This window comes from Fistularia commersonii, chromosome 4, assembly GCF_037954325.1.
Source record: "Fistularia commersonii isolate RoL2024-O1a breed Wild chromosome 4, RoL_Fcom_v1.0, whole genome shotgun sequence".
NCBI classification, from domain to species: Eukaryota; Metazoa; Chordata; class Actinopteri; order Syngnathiformes; family Fistulariidae; genus Fistularia; species Fistularia commersonii.
In genome coordinates this window covers 17,104,160-17,126,622 of record NC_141287.1, presented here as the reverse complement: position 1 = coordinate 17,126,622, position 22,463 = coordinate 17,104,160, and the positions used below count along the sequence as shown (strand labels likewise).

Below are 22,463 nucleotides of genomic sequence, written 5' to 3'. Positions count from 1 at the left end.
TATTTTAGAATATGCAGTACAGTATGTTGCACATACAGACACAGGCTTAGGGAACCTGCAGGTTTACGTGGCGTGCGTCAAACATTAATCAAGGTGTTAAAAGCTTAAGATGAAACACTGACAGTGTGCATTGGGAAAAATGCAAATTGCAAGTTCCTTTTCCATTTCATGCAGTGGTTATAATTCTCACCTGCAGCACATCGCTAAAACATGAAGGGCAGTTGAGACGGTTATCAACGCAGTTCTATCTTGTACATGCTTTCTCTCTCTCTCATGTACACACACACACACACACACACACACACACACACACACACACACACACACCTCCAAAATCACAAATGCAGTTACTTGTGCTAATTTTCTTTCTCTTTACCTCTGAATATGGGTTTTCTTTGACTGCTGAGAGACACAAATATTAGGAAAGATGCTGACCGATATTAAATAAGATCCATGGTGTGTAATCATAGAGACGGGGTGAGATCACAGGTGATCAGGTGTCATGAACATCTGATCAGGCAGGACATACAACAGCTGGAGACAGAGTTTATTTCCAAAAATACGTACACAGTGGGAAAAGGCGTGTTAAGTTTATTTCCACATGGTTGCTGTTTGTATTATGTATCAAAGTTAGAAAACCCCTCTGTAGCTGTGACCTCTCTGGCAGTGTTTGTGGCCTCAATCTTGTAAAAGCGGTGTCATGTAACAAATGCGTCCAATCTCTAGAAGCGAATAAGAGCTAATCTACAGCAACTCAGCCAGACCACAAACGTGGGCTGGTTGAGTTGGGCCGACTTTGGTGAAGCAAAGTCTCTCTGGAAAAGTTTTCTTGTCTTTGGAGATTTTATAAGCGGTTTAAATACCCACTTGTTTGTGAGCATCCCGAAGCTCCCACTTCATCGCAACATTTAAACAGATGCTGGATGAAAACTCTCCACAGAGATCGACCCTCACAGCCGTAAGGTAGTGGGCCATCATGCTGAATTGTTGGTCGTCTCATGTCTCTACTTAACATAATGTATCCATAACTACGCTATTTATAGACTAGATACTTCGAGTAGTTTGCTTTTAAATCCTCCCCGGTTGAAGGAAGAGCTATATGCTCAATGGACAACTGAAGCCTTTATCACTACTTACTGCAAAGAATTTTCTACCACCAAATACTGGGAATTGAGAAATGACTATGAGACGATGATAAATACTAAATCTTAGGAAACACTTGTAGTTTACATTCGCTATGTGTTTTACAATCTCGCACTTCCCCAAAACGTAACAACACTGAAATGTTATGGCTACAATCAAATGGCATAACATGTGCAAAATGAGCCAAGGGTGCTGTGAACAAGAACAGAAAAGGAGTATAAAATATGGAACCTTACACTGTGTTGCATCGCATCCCAAATAATCCTCTGGTTTGCAGCACAAAGGGAACAAGAAAGTTTTAATTAATTGAGGCTAGGTTGTAGAACTTGTTGATGGATACACAAAGCAAGAAAGGCAGCTGTTGAAGCAAGCATCAGTAAATGTGTGGATAATAAATTAAATTGTGGAAAAAAAAACAAAAAAAAAACATAATTAGTGTTGAATACAACAAAGAAAGCATTTATTGTTTCGGGATCCCGTGAGCTAAGCCACAAAACCGCTGCTGTTTTAATGAAGGCATTCATTAAGAAAATAACCTATTATCCACCTGACAAAAAAGATTTACATTAGCTTAAAACACTGGTGAGACTAATAATTAATGGTGAAACTCGATTTTACGAATCTGGATTTTTTCTTATCCCCGGCGCAATGATGCAAGAAGTTTGTGATTTCAAAGATTCAGTTTAAATCGTGTTACAGGGGAGAAAGGAAGGGCACTAGAGCTGCAAAGGTAATCCATGATGAGAACTGTCCCTCAGCTGAATTGGACTGTCAGCTCGGTGTTCACCTTTACCCTGATGCAGCATTTTAGGTTTCAAGGTTGTTTGAGATGGAAATCCATGAATCAAGATCGACTCCAACAAACATGCGGCTAATCTGATGTAAAATAAAGGTTTGCTGTACGGCAAACAATTGATATGGTCAGCCTCGCAGAATCTATCCGTCTTGTCTTTCATCCGTTTCTTTTATGTTTGCCAAGTACACAGAGATGAGAAGGGCAGTGCACACATTGCGCCGCACCTTCCAGTGCTCTCATGGGGTGAAGCCGTTGATTCGTTAACAAACACAAATCGATAGACAGGCCCGAACGGAGGACAAGTACAAAGAATTAATTTCCGGCACCGGGGGCACACGATGACAAATCACCTGCTTTAATCAAGAGTGTCAAGTCAGAAAGACAAATGATGTTTACACTGATGCAGCATTTGAAAAAACAGTACCATCGACTGTGTCCTCCTTACCAATCTGTCCAGGCTCGTGCCAGCCGCAGTGGTAGGCCGCTCCTCTGGGCTGTACGGCCTGAAGCGGGCGTTGAACGCATCCGGAACACCGCGGGTAGACCTAGTCATTCCTGAGGGTTTCGGCTGGCCACAGCCTTGAAAAACCTGCAATTATGAGAACATGGGCACCCAATTGTCAGGGGCTTAAATTACTTTGGAAGGAGAAAATGAAGGAAAACACGATGTGTTGTTAAAAGTCCCGTGAAGCCTCCATCCCACATTACTGGTATGTCAGTGCTCCATGTCAAGTTGAGGTCACTGTACTGATAGGTGAGTCAACAGGACTGCGACCAGTGCTATTTAAGATGATAGTTTCAAGTTTTTACAGCTTTTGGGGAAAACACCACATATACTTAGACCATAAACAAAGCCCCATCTGTATGGGAGAGCTAACTGACTATTTAGCTTTGAATCAAAAACTGCTTTCACTGCTGTGTAGACACAAAAATCCTCACAACCCTCTAAATGTTTTCTTCTTTGTGACTACAATTTTGTGGGCAAAGAAAAAATGCAATACATCATAGGAACACATTAACTACTGTTAGCTGAACTAAGATTATCTAACCGAATTGAAACATATAATTCAAATACAAGACCTAAAGTTGGACATAATTAGACCGTGTTGTATTATTCACCTTACACACAGCCAAGTATGAGTGATGCTGATTTCCTCTCTGGTCCACCTTAGTGTGTGCAAAGCAGGCCTGGAACCATCTATCTGATTTGTTACTCAAGAAAAATCAGGAATGAACCTAAATGACATACCCTGTAGGAAACCTGGGCACTGTTATCTTGCATATTCATGATGGCTTCTGAGATCTTAACATCAATAGGTTCCATGACCGATTCGATGTTGAAAGGTCCCTCCAGCCTCTGTGCCACCAGCAGCATGGCATCTGTTATTAAAGTGGATAAAAAATGCAAATAGAAACTTGGTTAAGAGTACACTTAAAAGGGCATCCAGGATAATCCGCAATCCCGGATCAGCCAAATGTTAAGATGATACACATACTCTTACTTTACTTTGACTGGCACGTCTTTCCAGACAATACCGACACGGGGTATTTATATATCTTTTAGTCTGGAGTATGAAATCAGCTATTTGGGCCTCCAAAAAATTACAAAGGGCAAAAAAGGCATTTAATCTGTTGTCAAGCCTAATTCCTTTTCACAGTCATACCATTAAGTGTAGAGGGATGATAACAAATGATATTATGCTCAACAATTGAGAAATCTTTTAATTATAGGGAACACAAAGAGCAACATCCAATTAGAAGCCTTAAATTGATCCTTCCTCTTAGTGTCGGGCATTTCTAAATGGCAAGAGTTAAAGTATATTTAAAGTGTGCACTAAGTTACAAAAAAAATTCGACCCTTGATATTTCAGGAAAAATACTTTGGCAGAGGCAAATTGCAGTAGAAGATTTTTTCTTGGTACGTCTGCTTTACACTGCAATCTATTTTGGCTCATTTCATCAAGTTCACTTTTACTTGGAGTATTGCAGAAATATTTCGGCGGTTTTATTTAAGATGTCAAAAATCACAATGCCATCATAACATTTCTGATGAAATTGAAAACTGCACCGCCACTGGCGGTGCGTTTTAGGCGGTATGGCTCTGTTCTGGAAACCTCCCTGCCCTTCCCTGTGCCTACATGGAGTGCCAAAGGCAGGAATAGCAAAGATCCTCCCATAGGGCACATAGCAGAGTCGGCAATGATGACAATCTCAGTGACACTGATTAAATCAGACACGGCATGTAAAAAAAAAGGACTTTGGAGGCTGTCGACTTGGAAGCCCCTGTGTAGAAGAAGTACAAATAGTACGTACGCAAAAGCAGTTTGAATATCACACACTGAACGATATCAGCCGACGCAGTGTGTGGAATGAAATTATCTGAACCAGCGAAATGCATGGGAGGAGATAAATAGGTCATCAGGTGATGTGCCGTGGTTTGGATCAGCTGTTCGTCATCTGATATAGCAGGGCTCCGAGCTGAGCTTGACTTTGTGGCCTGTCTGATCGAGCCCTGTACCCCATTTCTTCATTTGCCAAGGGTGTCAGTCTAGATCAGTCAATATCACCTTGGGTAAAACAAATTAGGATGTTAATTTCCATATTGTGGCTCTATGAGCATCTACGTTCAGGGCAGGGGAGACTTTATTTGAATAACAAAATTGCCACAACAAATTTCATAGTTTCATAATTTCATTTTGATTCACAGTGACCCTTGTTGGCACCTTCTTTACATGCAGCAAAGGAGGTATGTGTTATTAACATAGATGAATCCGAAAAATCACATATCCGATCCATCAGAGGAGAGAGGTCACACAGCACAAGACACAGTGGGCTGCCATGTCACAGGTGCCTCATCTTTACACATTGACATGAACCACACATGCACGTGCGCACGCACGCACCCACGCACCCGACACGCGTACACAGAGATTAAGAGCAGATACATTTGGCCGGATAATGTAGCTGGCCCGGACACCAAATACTGCAGACTTTTCTCAGAATAGCCTTGCCACAGAAATCCAGCACAGCACAGGCAATGTGCATGTTTGTATCAACACCGGGAATGGTGAGGTCTGTAATGTTAAAAATTTGATATGCTGGGACTATTCGCAAAATATCTCAGTTTTCATAGTATCAAAGAATCTATAAAGTAACAGATTATTGTGCAGAACTGCAAAAAAAGGATGATATTTTCACCCATCATAAAGTTATATGCCCTAACTTCTAAATCAAACTGAGACTGTGGGCTGTCTGCTCGCTAGAATACTGTATGATTTACTTGTGGCCTTTTCTATTAAATTTCTATAAACAGAGACCATTATTATTATCATTATTATTATTATCATCATCATCATCACAACATGACAAATAGGATAAGGATAAAAAAGATTAATCATAGTCGCAAGATCTACTTCTGAAATATCTCAATATTCTATTGAAAGAACCAAAGGTCATCCTTTTAAAACCATTAAAAAACCTCTTGCTTTTTGATGGTCCCACCGTTTTGTCAATTTCCATTGTTCCTCTCATTACAGTACACCAATTATGAAGGATGAATTCCTCTTGGGGCAAATTCAATTTTTATGTGGATCAACTCAATCAAGCCAACACAATGTAGTTACGCTGCCTACAATGAATAGTCTTGATGAGGCATTGATTTAATGGAACTTTTGAAAGCCAGCCACTTACTTATAGCCGCTGCAGGCACTACAATAAGGTCAATGGCTCATTAATATCACTATGTGGACACAATCCTGGTTGACAACCAGACATTTGCCATTATCATCCTTGTCTTTCCGTCATTTTCAATCAACAACCTGATTGCTTAAAAAATGGAAATAAGATGAGTTGAAAAAGATAACACTAATATGTGTAAATTTCAGCTACTAAAACTTGTGACTCTTTTTCCCTTATTTTCTGTTACATAATGATACAGACTATCCAGACTAGACTATTGTAAAAGTTTCATGTTAACAAGGGATGTTTCAGGCTTCATGGTGCTTTGAGCATTCAGTTTCAAATGTTTATTTTTCACTTTGGTGTTGAGTGACAGCATCGAGATGCAATGTCTTGGTAGATTCCTAAACAATGACAATCGAAAGACAAAGAAGGGTCAATTTGGACAGTATTTCAATTTATATCAAATACTGCATTTCCTCCATTCGATAAAAGAAACAGTGATATGTACTTTTCTGCTAGAATGGTTTGTGTCTAGAATACAGTGGCCTGTTCTGTGTCTAGTATGGGTCTTGTGAACATGAAATAAATTCAGCCACGTTTAAAAATAAAAAAACTTTACAAAGAACATAATGAATACTGTATATATAAACATATATACACACACACACACACACAAATATATGTGCGAAATATATACAATATATTACAGGTATGTACTGCTGTACTGTGCATTTGAATATATATATGATATATAAGATAAGATAAGATAAGATAAGATAAGATAAGATAAGATAAGATCGACTTTGTTGATCCCCCAGCAGGAAAATTCATTTGTCACAAAATAATAATAAAGAAGAAAAAGAAAGCATAAAAAGGCATACTGTGTGCAGGACAGTGACTATGAAAATTAAAGTTGTAATCCTGGGGAATATGTACATAATATGAATATAAATATAAGTATTGCACAGATGAGAGTGGCAAAAAAAGATTCCTGTAGTGGGGTGCAAAAAAAGAGCTGTCTGAGATATTCCTGAGCAACATCGGCACTGCACGACATGCAAAAGAAAGTGTAATTAAAAGTAATTAAAACTGTGAAAAACAGTTTAGAAGTTTCAAAGGAAAATCTGCCAGTCAACTCTTGGCAGTTTTAGTAAAACGAAGAGAACAGTGCACAGGACTATATACATTTGAAAGATCAGATCAGTGCTGACCATTTACCGTTATATGATTTTAAATGCTTGTGAAAGGCTTCCGAGTGCAGCTCTATTCACAGCTACTTAAATAAAGGTGAAACAGACCATTCAAATACCAAGGACACACCCAATTGGTTTGGGTTAAGCATCTGACTTGTATTCTTCTATACTTAAGCAGATGTGATGATACATATCAATGTTTAAAAAAATTGGGCATCTGAATTTTATCAAACAATATTATTGTTCACTTTTTTTGCTTTTGCATCCTACCCAGCTCTTCACAAGGGGCGGCAGAAAGGACTAATGCAAGATAAATAAAAAGAAACAGTGAATTATGCAAAACTACCAAAACAAAAATAGAGCTAAAATAAGTAATAGATCCCCTTTAAACTGTTCTCTGCCCAGAGGGTTTGTATATTTTACATGTGCCACAGTCTCTTTAGTGGTAGTTATGAGGATGAATGGCATGCCACCAAACCACTAACTCATAACTAAGCAAGTCCCGGAACTGAGGACGGTACTTAAGTCATCTGTCGGGAGAAGTTCGGTATCCACAAACCTCCCAGGACAGGACCTCACCAGAAGGCGGCCACAGTGTCTCTACAAGATTAGGACATCCTGTCATTCGGAGCCAAGAAAAACAATGACTATACATGCTGACGACTGCCTTTGTTGCTTTTTTGATCTGCATTAAAATGCTGCTTGTTGTGTGAAGAGCCTTTTTTTTTTTTAGTATTGTTTTCTTTTGGCTTGCTTTGCATATAGACAGGAAATCTTATAGATGAGACAAACTGACCTTTAAAAGAAAAAAATTAATACTTTAGATAAAACAGAGACTTTAAATGAATATGGAAAACACACATTTTACATATAAAATGGCAGCGGTCGTGTCCAGTTCTTCTCCCTTTGAGATATGAGATCACTAATGGCCGGGGAAAAAGCTGCGACACATTAGCTCGGCTCTGGCTCCATTTCCTTTCCAATTATGTCAATGCCTGAGCCTTTGAAGAGCTCTTGTGTTTGTTTACAATGAGGATTGTGCATGTGAGATTTTAATAAAGAGCCACACCAGTGCCAAATGGTTTTCTACAGTAGCTCTTCAATCACACCACTGTGTGACCATCTGCTCTGAATGTAAATTGAACCTTCATCAGCATTGAAACAATAACAAATATATGATTTCACTTGTTGCCTATAGGGATGCCCATCCACTGACAAAATATGTTATTTGACATATACAGTAACTGCAAATTCAAGGTACATGCGTTTGTGTTTGAGGTTATCGAAAATCATTTGAACTTTAGATTTCCATTCTGCATGTTGTTTATACCGATTAAGATGTAAATTGATTCAACATGCCTCAGGTTTGTCTTCTCATTTTCCAACAAACAAACACGTGAGAGCACACACACACACACACACACACACACACACACACACAAAGAGGGAGAGGGAGAGGTAGAATAAGTGAGAGAATAGGAGAAGTGGTGCTGACTGAGTTGAGTGAGTACAGCCGGGTTATGGCTTTGTCCCAGATGACGGGTTCTCGCACTGCATGCGGAGAACTATGTACATGCTGAATTAATGACACTCATTTATGTAGTCCAGTCCTCGGTGGCATGGCTGCCACTCTGAGCCAAATATTCATTTTTCCAGCCAGCCAGAGGTTATCTTGTTATTGTCAGGACAGGGCCATTTAAATACATGGATGCATCTTGTGTGTCATATTCTGAGTCGAGGTTTAAAAAAAAAAAGAAAAAAAAGAAAAAAAGCATCTCAGGCTCAGCGGGTATAAAGACGTAAAACTAAAAGACAATCTGCCGGTGGAAGCACGAGATTCCAATATTTGGTTTTATATAGGAGTTTATTGTTTCACTCTGTGATATGAAACATGCTTATTTGTGCTGTCTCTTGTAAAGGGACAAAAACCTGAGAGGGTAATATTACTCTGCTCGGCCTCTTTATCGAAATTGATGTCCACTTAAATTCAGGCTATGTCAGCCAGCAGCAACCTCTAGCAGACAGGGACAAATAGGGATTGTGAAAAGACCAATCTATGGCCGTTTGCCTGTGAAGAGCTCTGCAGGATGAAAAATGGCTGTGGTGTAATTTGGATTCTGTAAAGCATAGCTCATCTGTGGTTTAGTCAACCAATCAATGGTGCTACATGTTACAACACAAAATTTTATGAAAAAATAAATAAATAAAGCAGATGCTATCCCTTGGCCACACTTTCACCGATATGAGAATAAATAAATAAATACATACATAAATAAGATATGGAAAAAAGTTCCTTGAACATATATATTTATGCACAGACAAAGAAAAACATTTGCCAATGAGCCTACAAAGGGAAATGCCAATATAATCTCACTTTGAATTTTGAAGAACTCGATAATGAGAGCACATACAGTATGAAAAAAGAATAATCAATTTTCCGATCAAAGTGAGGGCACCAGGTGAGCAAGATTAGCACAATAAAACAGGGCATAAATAAAACCCAGACACTCTTCAAAGTTACGACTACAAAACCAGAAAATTAATTCCAGTGAGAAAGTGCAAGTGAATCAAAACTCAACAGGGAACCAACTTTTGTCCAACAAATTCATATAAAAATGGGACAACGAGCCTCTCTAGTGAATTTCCTCCCTAATTTTCCCCTCAATTAACACATACGATAACTGTGAAAAAATGTGATAATTTTCGTGAATTGCAATTGGCCATTCCGGTGAAGTTCATCGCGGTACTCTGGGTAGTTTTACTCTGGTCAGGCCAGTCCTCAGATTCCAGACATGAATAAACTCATCTTTGGTGGCATAGTTAGTGTTTGATATGAGTCTATTATGTTTCTTGCTCTGCACTGACAAAGGCTCCTGGTGACAGGGATTAAGAGGCGGCTCCGATCCGTTTAACTCCATTGGCTTCCACTGAACGATCATCTTTTATTGCAATCGCACGTCCCAAAAGCTCTCAAAACATTTTTCAGGCTTAGTCCTTTCTTTACAGTGTCAGGTATCTTGCACCCCGCGTTTTTTCTATGACACTTGTCTTTCACCGCTCTGCAAGATCTGACTTCTCCACAGTCAGGGTTACGTTAGTAAACTTGCTTGTCTGATTTGTCCTTTTCGCTCTCTTGTCAACTGACTGAGTCCAAGGTGACTGTAGATATAATCCAAATTTAAGTAGACAGGGAGGGGTCCCCAAGAACCTTTTTTCTAAGTTGACAAAGTTTTTTTTTTTTGTTGTTTTTTTTTATGCTGACATTGTCATAATCTCTGGTTTTCCAGGCTCGCAGGTTACGTCATCTATCGGCGGAATGTTCTCCAGCTGATGATGCTGATGACATTAGACTGTTTTCCCACCCTGTGGTGGGACCACAAATCCAATGCTCTCACTTGCTCAATATATGCTAAAATCAGATGAAAACAGATTCTACCTGCAATTTGGCTAAAAAATAATTAGCCTGATTTCCCCAATCTTCAACTAACTATCTAATCAATTAGCAATTTTCAAGACAGGAGAATTCAACTGGAGGCTTCTGTCCCTCGAACATCTCTGATATAACCTCTTTGAAAGCAGCTTTTGAAAGGAATGGGTCAGTACCTATTTAGATGTGGGTCAAAAGCAGATCGATGTTCCACAGTGAGCAATCACTGTAGCAAAACCCATGGCAGATGAGAGCTTGGAGCGGTACAGGTGGGACTACTTAATTCAATATTCCCCGTTCTAATGACTGCACTGCTGATTTTTTTTTGACACACTGTAGGTGGACAGTTTTTTTGCAAATGGTAATTTTCAGTAAATTAATTATTGCCATAATCATAATTTCAGTCCTTTACTCGGGGCTCATGGATAGGAAAGGGATAAGGAGCACACACAACCTATGTTATGATAACAAATCATTATGTTTTGCAGGTAATGTTGGTACCTTAAAATGTTATCATTCACAGTGACAAAGCAGGAGAGCAGCCAACCGAATCCAAATAAAGCAGCATTTCTGAGAGTGTTGTTCCCTATCTAGGATAGTTGGGAGCATATTTGTGGTTGAAACCAAAGTCTAGCAGCACCACCCATTATGTAGTGCACCACCCACCATGTCGCTGGCAGCCAAAGGTCCAGATGGATCCTTGACATATTCGTCTGTGACTGAGTCACTGTGGTGGCTGAAGTGAAACTCACTCATTTCATTGCTGGAAATAATGTTAAAAACGGTCACTTTTGAGGCAACAATACAAATATCGGAGAATTAAATGAATCTAAATTCATATTCATATTGTTGTTCATCTGTATAGGGTACATCTGCACGGCCAGGATGCAGCAGAATGTAGGAATATTGTTAAGAGGGTTTTCAGCTGGGAAATTTGATTTAAGCTTTTTGAAGGTTCACTCCTTTTCGTTAAAAAATTGAATTGCTTTGGTTGTCATCTGACATTTTCATCCCTCCCATCATCCTTTCAAAATGTATTTAGTTTTGTAATGCACAGATTTGTACCTGCAAAGACTAAACAGGACATTGCCAGAATTGTTTTTGCGCCTATTGAAATGTTGCTATGCAGATTTTATTCAATGTTTTTAAATGTTTGATCATATGAGGAAAGGGTTAGTAAGAGAGGATATGAAGTTGGTTGGTGGGAGAGGGGAGGATTCAAAGAATAGGGTTAGATGGAGATGGTTGATTCGCTGTGGCGACCCCTGAAAGAAAAAGCCGAAAGGAAAAGAAGAGAAAGATCATATGGGTAAAAGCCTCGAAGCCATGACTATTTTATATGACACATATTTTGCAATGCGCCACTAAAAGCATGGCTTCCAGGGATGTTAATTGGAATCATTTAAAAGCCATAGACTGTGGCAGCAGTGTCCTACACTGCTAATGAGAATAAGTAGCATAATTGAGAAATTGAACAATTCAAAGAAGCTCACATTGCCCTACGTGCTCAGAGATGCGGATCATTGATTTTCTTTGGCTTTCAACAGAAGTTTTTCAGATATTGTGCCCAGAAATGTGTTCCATACCTTCCTTCCTTCCCCCTAAGACGGTCTATGGTTGTGTGTCATGAAAGCTGTGTTACAGAACGAGTTACTGCCACTAATCTCAGATGTGATCTGGGTGGGCTGTGCAGCCGAGCAGCTCCACGTACAGAATTGTATGCCTTGCTGCTCAAAAACACACTGGGGAGAACAATTTCTCTCCCTTTTCAAAATGTCCCTCTCTTTCTGCAGTTTTGTAATTGCACAGGTGGAAAGTGAATCTGTAATTAGATCCATTCAGCCACATCTTCATGTAACTGTGGGTGATTAGACTGGCAAAAAACTATAAAACAAAATGGAACTGGTAGACACTGAGGATGCCTTTCCGCATTAAAAAAAAAAAAAAAATGTCTGAGAGCACAAATGCTCACTCACTGCTGCCTTTTCAAGGAGCCCATATGTTCCACAAAATTAGTTTGACTTTCCTAATAACATGACACAAAACTGTGCTATGACTGAGTTTACGCTTCATTTTGTTTGTGCTCAATGTATGAGGACACGAAACGTTCAACATATTACTTTTTTTTTTTAAAAAAAATCAATGATTTCAATGATCAAATTGCAAAGAACATACTGTCTTCTCTACATATTAATGACTGATGAATTTATAAAATAATCAAAACACACTCATGTACTTTGTGATTAGCTTTTGACACAGTCACATACCTGCTGACGTAACATGAGAACATTTGACAGAGAATTCTCAAATGTCTTCATAGACAAAAGAAACATTGAATAAAATACAGAAATATTTAGAGAGAATTTTGGGGGACATTTATGTCGTTTGGTTCACTGGAAAATCTAACAAAACAAATTGAAATCTGTTTTAATTAGTTCAGTAATTTCTTTTTTGTTTTCAACCTACACCCTTGCAATGACATTGGTATCGTGAAAAAAAGCTTTCATGGGTAGATTCATTTGTTGAATGACTCGGAATGGCTGCTTTATTAAAGCAGATGTTCAAAGTTTGAGGGGGTCTTGACTAACTGATGCCTGCATGTTGCAATCACTATTTTAAGTGTTTTGCTTCGAATAATCATCATGAACTAAATGGTGCTCGCACAACATAATGGCTACTGAATAATGACACCATCTGTGTTGAGAATGGTTCTCCACAACTGAAGCTTTTTCAATGTGATTCTGTCTGCTGCTGCTACATTGGTGGCAGAGGGGACAGCTACTGATGTCAGTAACACTTGAGAGGCAAGAGAGCATGCTTAAGAGTCATTTCTAATATTGGTGGGTTCATGGGTTTCATTACTTCCCCTTTAGGAGAGCAGCATTAGGTCATAGGACTATTCACTACAAAAGGAGATTTAGACATGATGTGGTTATGAGCCATTCTTTTGCCCCGTAATAACTGAAGCAAATATTGAGCCGATTTCTCACAAGCCACTTATCCTCTAGACATTTTGACACTTACAGGGATTTTTTTTTTCCGGACAGACATACCAAGAGCAAATTAACTTGGTCCAAAACTCCTCTCCGTCTCACGCGTCTCTTTTTCTTGTTCAGCTGCTCTTTGTTAGAATGGTGTTCAATGGTGGTGTAATTCTTAACTGAGTTGTTCCCCCCCAAAAAAACCACAAAATTAATTCTTAATTAAGAATGGTCAAAGTGAAAAATGGCCCATAATGGTTCTTGAGCTATAGTAATGTGAAAAATGCTAACACCACTAACACCAACATGTCCATAAAACAGCATTTGGTCATGTAATTCCTGGTTCCTAAGACAACATGCCCAAGTGTCTCCTGGGACTTCAGGCTTATGGCACAGATGTCCTACGCAATGAAGACACCTGAGAAGCTCAACCTGGGTCACCTCTGACCCTCGGTGAGACCCTATTTGGACCTCTTCCAATTTGCCTATCAGCCCCACCTGGGGGTGGATGATGTCATCATCTACCTGCTGGATCACACCTAAGCCCATCTGGACCAGCCTGGGAGCACTGTGAGAGCCAAGTTCTTTGACTTCTCTCGTGCTTTATTCCATCAGGCTGTCTCTACTAAGTGCTAAGTTGTGATCCATGCCTGGCTTGTGTACTATCTCACTGGCAGATCACTGTATGTACGCCGACAACACTGCGTCTGACTGTCTTCTGCAATACCGGTGCAGCACAAGGGACGGTCCTCTGATTTCAGACACGGGACTGACTCTGCAATGGTTGAGTGCATCAGAGTGGGTGATGAGTTGGACTACCACGCTGTTGTGGACTAATTTATTTCTCCGTGCAAGCAGAACCATCTGCAGCTTAATGTACCTAAGACAAAGGAGCTGATTGTGGATTTTAGAAGGTCAAAATTACCCCTTATTCCACTTTCCATCCACAGGGATGATGTGGACGTTGTGAAGGACTACAAATATCCTTGCATGCTTACGCAAAAGCCTGATGGTGGCTGACACAGACTTAACAGACTTAATAAATTAATCCATATGGTCAGCAAGGTTATGGTGTTGGAGCTGGACTTTCTGACCGTGGTGCCAAAGAGGAGAATGCTATCGAAGATGAGGGCAATTCTCAACGCCAGCTCTTACCTATTTTATGAGATGCCGACCAATCGCAGGATCTTATTCAGCGGCAGACTGATTCCACCAAAGTCCACCACCTCAAAGGAGGTTATTCTTGCCTGTGGCAATCAGACTGTATAACTCGGTCGGGTCATAACACCAGCTCATCTCATCTCGCTATCCATCCGGTTCGACTGGGTTACAGCTTATTTATCTTAACTCTTAATTGTATTTTTTTTTACTTGAATTTCTTTATTTGGTTTTATTTATTATCTTTATTCATTCCTTCCTGCTAATCTCTTCCTAGTTATTTATTTCATCCCTTTCTGTATGGACCATCTGAGACCGCTCAATTTCCTCCAGGAAGTATTTCTGATTCTGATTCCAATTCTAAAAGTGCAAGCATTATTCAGTGATATTTTCCACTTATTTTATGTTACCCAAAATACTAATTGGAAGAGGGAATATAAGATTTGCTTGGCATGAGCTTTGTGTTTCTATTTGATTATCCTAACCGTTTTTGAAGCCGCTCAAAAACATTGGGTAACAACTTTTGTAAAGTACTTTCAATCGTTGTTTACATGGGCGAGGAAAAATACAACAGGGGTATAACTGGATGAGATAGCATTTCTTTTGGAAAGGCGACGTTTGTTCATCTATAACCCTGTACAGCACCACGTCCTACTCCTGATTCTATGACATCTCCAATTGCAAAACTGGAGGTTCTAAGATAAATATCAGCTGCAGGGGTTGTCTGCCTTTTTTTTCCTTGAACCTCATCTAATAAAAGCTTCATGATGGTTAAGATTGGATTAGAAAGCACTGAGACTCATCAAGAGATCTGTAAATAATAGAAATCAATGACAGCGTGGTAGGAAATGTTTTATCTTCATCCTACTCTGCAACCCACAGGAACAAACACCTGCAGATACTGCAGGGCAACCTTGGTCAAACCACTTGTTTTGATGTATTATATTTTAATCAAACGAATATCCATATTCGAATTAATGTGGTCCTCTTTTAGCGAGCTCTTGAGACTTCTTACATTATCTGAGGTCAAGACACTGTGAGGGTTTGGTGAAACCTCTGGAGTTGCGTTCCTCGCAGAGGATTTCCTAACTAATGTATGCTCTACGTTGATGTGGTACTTTAAGCTGGAAGTGCTTCAGTAAATCAAAACCCCTTCATGTGAAGTGTGCAATCTACATTATGTCGGTCGATTGTTCCATCTTGGGTTCGTTCTTTCATACAAAAGCAAAAATCTGCACCGGTGAGTGGAGTTATAGGATTTTGAGTCACTGCATATGCATTTGAAGTTTGTTAATCAACTTAATAACACAAATTAATCTCTCTGGTTTAATTAATGGATTGATTTTGCAGGCTCTATTATAGGCCAATATAAAGGGATATAGACAAAGATGTGGAATCTTGTAGTGACAGGATGCTGGTCACTGGCCTCTACATTTTTAAAAGACCTCCACTATGAAAGTCACATTTAAATAAGGTTGATATATATTTTCTGGTTAGTTTTTTGAAACAGAATTAGCCAAGGCCTAAAAAAGAATTTGCAACAGAAATGTGAAATGTTAAAGAATTCTTTTTTGTGTGATGCACCAATAGCTTTTGGGAAAATGAACGATGGCCTAGAATCTAATGCTGTATCCAGTTCCAGCATACATGTGTGCATGTGTGCGTGTACGTGCATGTGCTTGCGTGCGTGTGTGTGTGTGTGTGTGTGTGTGTGTGTGTGTGTGTGTGTGTGCATGCGTGCGTGTGTGTGTGTGTGTGTGTATGTGTGTGTGTGTGTGTGTGTGTGTGTGTGTGGTGTCTGTGTGGCAAAAGGCTTACAGGAAGAGGTTGGGGAAGGAGGAATATTAAAGGAGAAGAGTAGCAGTGATTATGCAACTAGATTACTGATAACTGAAATATACCCGAATTAGAGGATGGTAAATAAGATTTCATATACTAATGGGATAAAAGTTGCAATTCGAAGACAAATATGCATATTAATTGTAACTTTCCGAAAATAGACGTTTTTTTTTAACAGAATACATAAAAACCCATACATTACTCAGTATATTTTAAGAGAGAAATAAGAGAGGATTTGCTGCAAATTGCTGCAAATCCAGCAAACTACTACTTTATGATAAGTTTCAATTAATATATAATTTGATTATATACAATGCTGCATGCCTGTCAACCAAATATAATCTGTTGTCAGGATGAAACTCACTTTCTCCTTTTTCTTTTTATCCTTTCTATCCTTGCATTTAAAAATAGAAACAAATCATTTATGAAATGATGCAGGAAAGTGCAATGCAGAATATATATCAATAGTCAATGTATTTGGGCTATGTTCTCTGTCTTGACATTAGAACATTGTATTCTTGACTACCTGTCCACCTTCTCACTTTATCTTTTCTTTCACTTTGTTTTCTTGTAAATGCCAGTCACTTCTCTTTCACTTTCCTCCTCTTTGAGGCGTCAAGCAAAGGGAAATTGTAACAACAGTGCAGAATCTCCCTAGCAGTGTTTCTTTAACCTTCAAGCAAAGACTGCAATATTTTTGGTCTGACAAAGAATTATGTGAGCAGGGAATAATTTATATAGAATAACAACACTGTTGCTGTGGGCAGGTAACTTTATTTGGACAAAACAGACATTTTAAGTGAGCGAGAGTCTGTTCCAGTGCATCAAATTACAGCCCATATACGTACGAAACTGCATGTCGACTACAGTTCACTGATTTGTCCAAAAATGTAAAAACAGACTTGACCGAAGAGCTCTCATTAAGAGATCATCTCTGAATGTGTCAACCTCACACACTAATCTACCGAGACAGAATAGAATTCACAAATTCATGTGGTTGGAGGCTGCTGCACAGAGAGGGAGGGGACAACAGGGACTGCAAGCAACAGCTGGGGTGAAATCAGTCTTTTACCAGCCTTGCACCACCCTTCATCTCCTGGCACCGCAATGTGTTGAGGCTATTTATTTGTCTTTTTCTGTTATTTTATGTGGGGGAATCGTGTTCATTTTATATATGCCCTCGATATTTGAAAACCACAAGGGTAGCATGTTGGTAGGAATAAGAAGTCTAGGGAAGATTATCATCTCTTGATGCATACCCTCACTCTGACATCTGAAATGTAGAGATAAAATTCACGTCAGTGGTAATAACCAGGTATTGGTATCTCCACTTTCTTGATAGGATGTGTGTTAAAGGAACATAAAAAGGATAGACCTTTCATAACACTTAGATAGTCTACTATCTACTAACAATGTATTTATACCAAATGGTAACAGTTAAGGGCTATTGAAGTGGTTCTGAGGATGAAAGACATTAGATCAAGGTGTACTTTTTGAAAAATATGTAAAAACCACAGGGAATTGAAATTCAGGTGTTAAGGATGAAATACAACACAAAACCTACTATGCACATCTGGTGAGGAGGAGCGGGGTCAGGATGTACCCCACGGCACCGAGAGCTTCTATTTGGTGCCGGCTGTGTATCATTGCATCAAATCTCAGATCATATGGCCCAGAGCCTTCCACTCAACAGCGTGGCAAAGATCTGATGAGACCAAATCATTTGATGGACCATATGTTGGAGACAATGGCCAAAGGTGATGTGGAGACAAGACTGCAAATAATGACAACAATGATCATTACTGCAGCAGCGGCACAATTCCAAACCAAGGGAGAGAAGCAGGCCATGCATTGCAATGGTGAAAAACACAGTGACCAAAATTCACAACATCCAGAATGAATTATGGCCCTCGAGCTACCGCATAAAGCAGTCAAAGGGGGAAACCTCTAGAAGTAATGGATCAGCAACTACAAGCTAGCTCAGGCAGTAACACTGAGCTGTAGAGTTACAGACACTTCCCGTGCCTCATTCTCCACATCATCTACCAATTACAGCTCAATGTGCACTTTACTTACACTCCAGGACTTCTCATCTCTCCCTCTGGCTGTCAGTGCCTCTGCTGTCCCGCATCATTGTCTATTATTCAGCTGCACCTCCACCTGTAGGCTCCAGAGGGATTTAGGCATATCACACCAGAATATCTTGATGTGAACACACTTGGGGAGCGATGAGGTCAAAGCACTGACACCAAACTGTTTTCTTCTGTTCTAATAAATATTTCAAACATGAATTACCTGACTGAGCTGAGTGATATGAGGAAAAAGTCACATAACCCCAAAAATAGGGGTAGGTGTAGAAAAGATCAACATTACCCAACCTCTTCATTTCTCCCTCGGACATTGCAGTGCTCACTATCTAAGGTATTTGATGCACCGAAGCAGCCACAACACATAATTGCAGAGAATTTGAACAATACTTGCATCAAGTCCAAAAGACTGGCTTCTCAGGTTGGCTCATGACGTGTTTTTTTTTTTTTTATAACCAGCAGAGCATAGCAGCAGGAACCCCATGGCTATCCTTTCTATATAAGCTGGGACTTGTGAAGAGGGCTTGGTTTGCAGAGAAACATCAGCGACATTATCCCGCAGGGAAATAGCTGCAAACAAAGACTGCCACTGAAATCTACTGAGGATGAGATGGGCATCATGGGAGTTTGAGAAGTGTTACCTCGAGTTCCCTGATGCTAAGTTTTCCCCAGCAAAAGTGGCAGGGAGAACTGATGGGAAAAAAAACGAAGGCGGAAGCTGCGATAGTAGAAGTAGAGGCATGAAAATGTAATTAAATTACATATACAAAGAAGAGCTTATGCTTCATCATAAATTCTCGCCCCATGTCTGCTCTCCTTGCCCTTTCCTGTGCTCTTTGTCGATGTCAGGCCAGGTAAAAATCTATTTCAAACGTTTAGAACACTGAATTACTTTCCCATTCCTTCAAAAATACCCTTTCATTGAAACCGAATATTGAATCACATTCAAACCTGGGAGCGAGATTACCGAGCTGCATCATGCAAATGTACCTTTTCAGGCGGCTGACACTTGTTTAACCCGCGTCACTTTGTAGAAGTGAGTGCTGGCCTTAATAATAGTGAGTGTAAGGTGAGCTTAGGAGGTGTTTTAACCAGCATGAGTTCAGAAAATGATTTCACTGCCTGAATTCACACTGGTCGAAGCACAACCGTCAAAATCACCAGGGTCTTTATGAGCTAAAACTATTCGGTTCTTTTTGGATGGTTTGGACTCCATAACTTGGTGGTCCACTCAGTTGGACGGTTCTTCCAGTTGATATTTTATCCATGAGGAATTTCACACAAACGAAAGAGCAAGTTGCCGGCTTGTATTTTTTTTTATTTTCAATATAATACGGTTGCGGATATCTGCAGTTACCAAGTGAAACAAATCACCTTATTAAAAAGAAATGAACAGATGGAATCGATGCAGATCACTTTCAGTTTGGCGACACGTCTCTTAGAGAGAACAATAACACACTGTAGGCAGCAATGCCTCCAACTGCTTCGAAAACCGCTGTAAAAACAATTCACTTAACTCTGAGTCAAATTAAAACACAAGCCTTACTGGCGTAATTCTGAAGTTCCAAGAGCAATAGTTTCATCTGAGTGTCAACACCCTGCCAACACAAAAAAATGATAATGGCATCTGGAGTGTAAATTACAGAGGACAGGATCCATCGCCAAGCTATATCACGGATATTCAAACACCCTGAGATATCGGACGTGACAGCGGGTGGAAAACAACATCACAAATGATAGAAAACAAGCTGCATTTCAGTGAAAAAAAAACAAAAAACAAACGGTAATTAACCAATAAGTATTATTAAAAAATACAAACAAGCAATGACTTGGTACAATCATGAGGTAATTTAATCATGGGGAAATATAATATATATTGCAGGGGACTTAGCAAATGGATCCCAATTATGGTTGAGTTGTGTTTGACAATGCATCAAATAAAAAGACTGACAGCTGTTCATCAGCAGCTCTGTGGTTATGCTAATTACCAGAATTAAAATCTAATCCCACTGTCAATCTCATCAACTCACACAGGGACTGCATTTCTAAAATGCATTGCTCATAATAGAATTGATTACAAGGTGGCACTTTGTACATTTGTTGTTTTTGAATAATTGTATCTCCAATTAAATCATCATCTCCAAACTGTATACTGTTCTTTAATTAGATTCTGTTATAATATATTTCACACTAAGCAAGTCTTGTCTTGCAGGATATGCAGGGGTCAGCAAGGATTAGCTGTCCATGCGGGAACAAATGGATTAGTGGTAGGCTACTCAGCAGAGCCCATTTAATCTACTGTATGATTTATTCAGATTTGATCTATTCAGTTGAACATTAATGAAGACATACAGATTAGGATGGAGCTAGGGCTCTGTTGGGTTTCTCAAAATAATAAACATTTTTTTATGGACTGCTTTAGTCCTATTAAATTTGCAAATGTATCACAGAACTGAGCAAAGGAATAAGTGTTAAAGCTATATTACCCTCAGGGATTGCACTTTTCCTAATTAAACTGAAATGACAATATGACCCCTGTGCATTTAAATAATTCAATATAAATTCATAGGCTACACCCATCTTGTGTTTTTAATAATAAAAAAAAAATCTTGGCCACATTATATTTGGGTGTCTAATTAATCCAATTCTTAGGGGAGAGCAAAATAAAATGTTTGCCGTCCTTATTATTAATACTGGGATATAGGAGAACAAATACAGAATACTGTGATTGAGGCTTGGATATATTCCCACTGCAAATGACACATTTGCAATAAACATTTCCAAAAAGAACAAGGAAACCTGGTAATCATTCATTATGGATAAATGTCGATGAAATTCAGGGATAACTTAAAATATTTAATGCTTCTGAGAAATGTATGTCAGAACAATCTGTGACCATCCATGTCATTTACTTCATGGATGAATGACGAGACCTTTGTTGATGCCAGGTGTGTGTATGTATGTGTGTGTGTCTGTTTGTGTACGTGTGTGTGCTTTAGGTGTTCGCAACAGTCGTTTTTTAGGGAGCAGCTGTGATATCCTGCAAGTGGAGAGTTGTGAGAAGGAATTGCAGGGAGAAAAAAAAAAATCGTTACTATCGGGGCACAGCCTCCAGGTTTAAAGGATTTCCCATCGTTTGCTTGGATTAGTTTTGCCTCCCGGTATCTTGTCTCTCTGGTCAGTGGAGCAGACACATGATGCTGGTCTCAATGGTGCAGGAATCAAGATGGCTATCTGAGCTTCAAGTCAATGTCGCTACTCTCTCAATTTGTCTCTAACACCTCCAACCAAAACCTGTTTAATATTTGTTTTTGACCTTAGAACTATTCCTAATCCATCTGCACACTATGATTCGCACAAATCATTCATCTACATGGAAACACACTACTGTGGCTGCCTATTCATTAGGTGAAAAAAAATTCTCTTTATTCCTGACGATAAGTCAATACCATTTTGTGTGGTTAGACCTTAAGCTAATTGAAAATATTTCATCCTATAATGAACATGAAATGTCAGAACCAAAAGATACATAATTAATATTGAACCAACGCCGAGGAAGAATAATCCAATTGACAACTGTGCAGATGAAGATGGAGTGAAAGCTCCTTCTGCATTAATGAAACACAAAGTTATCAAATAACAGGGTAGGCGTTGAAATTTTTGGTGTCAATTGCAATGTCAATTTTCAAGATAAAGTGATATAATAAACGGTTAAAAATGAACACATCTCACAATTCCTGGCAGAATTTGATAAAAAAAAAGCCATTTAAAGGATTAAGATGAACCAAGAGCAAGTAAATCCACTGGCTGTGGATCTATGTTTACAAATGAATTGATCAAAGTCTAGGGCAGGAAATAACCCTCATTATTTTGTTTTGGTGATGGCCTCCGGAACTTTGATCCCCAAGCCTAAATGGTTTTGTTCTAACCTGACTCTGGGGAACCAATGAGTTACAAAGTGAGGTCTGGACATTAAGATGAACTACAAACTACACAGGGCAAACACACATAGCTAGATAGATGATCTAATGAGCCCTGCGACTTGAGTAGGCCCAAATATAAGTTAATTTATTGAGACAACACAACAGAGGTGCATGCCTGAGGGCAGATGGGTAGCTGAGATTCAATGCAGACTGTGATCAGGATCAATCAGGGACC

At 39.3% G+C, this 22,463-nt stretch overlaps 1 protein-coding gene across 2 annotated transcripts in view; it reads right to left on the bottom strand.

The window, feature by feature from the left end:
• LOC147234939 (glypican-6-like) overlaps positions 1 to 22,463 on the bottom strand; it is a 96,730-nt gene that overhangs the window by 22,739 nt on the left and 51,528 nt on the right. Inside the window, exons 5-7 of one of the 2 annotated variants that reach the window (XM_086145641.1) lie at positions 3,189 to 3,319; positions 2,385 to 2,528; positions 1,380 to 1,409 (exon numbers count right to left, since the gene is read on the bottom strand). In XM_086145641.1, the coding sequence (XP_086001767.1) occupies positions 1,380 to 1,409; positions 2,385 to 2,528; positions 3,189 to 3,319 (305 nt within the window). The remainder of the gene's footprint in view (positions 1 to 1,379; positions 1,410 to 2,384; positions 2,529 to 3,188; positions 3,320 to 22,463) is intronic. The other variant, XM_086145642.1, reaches the window with a different exon arrangement.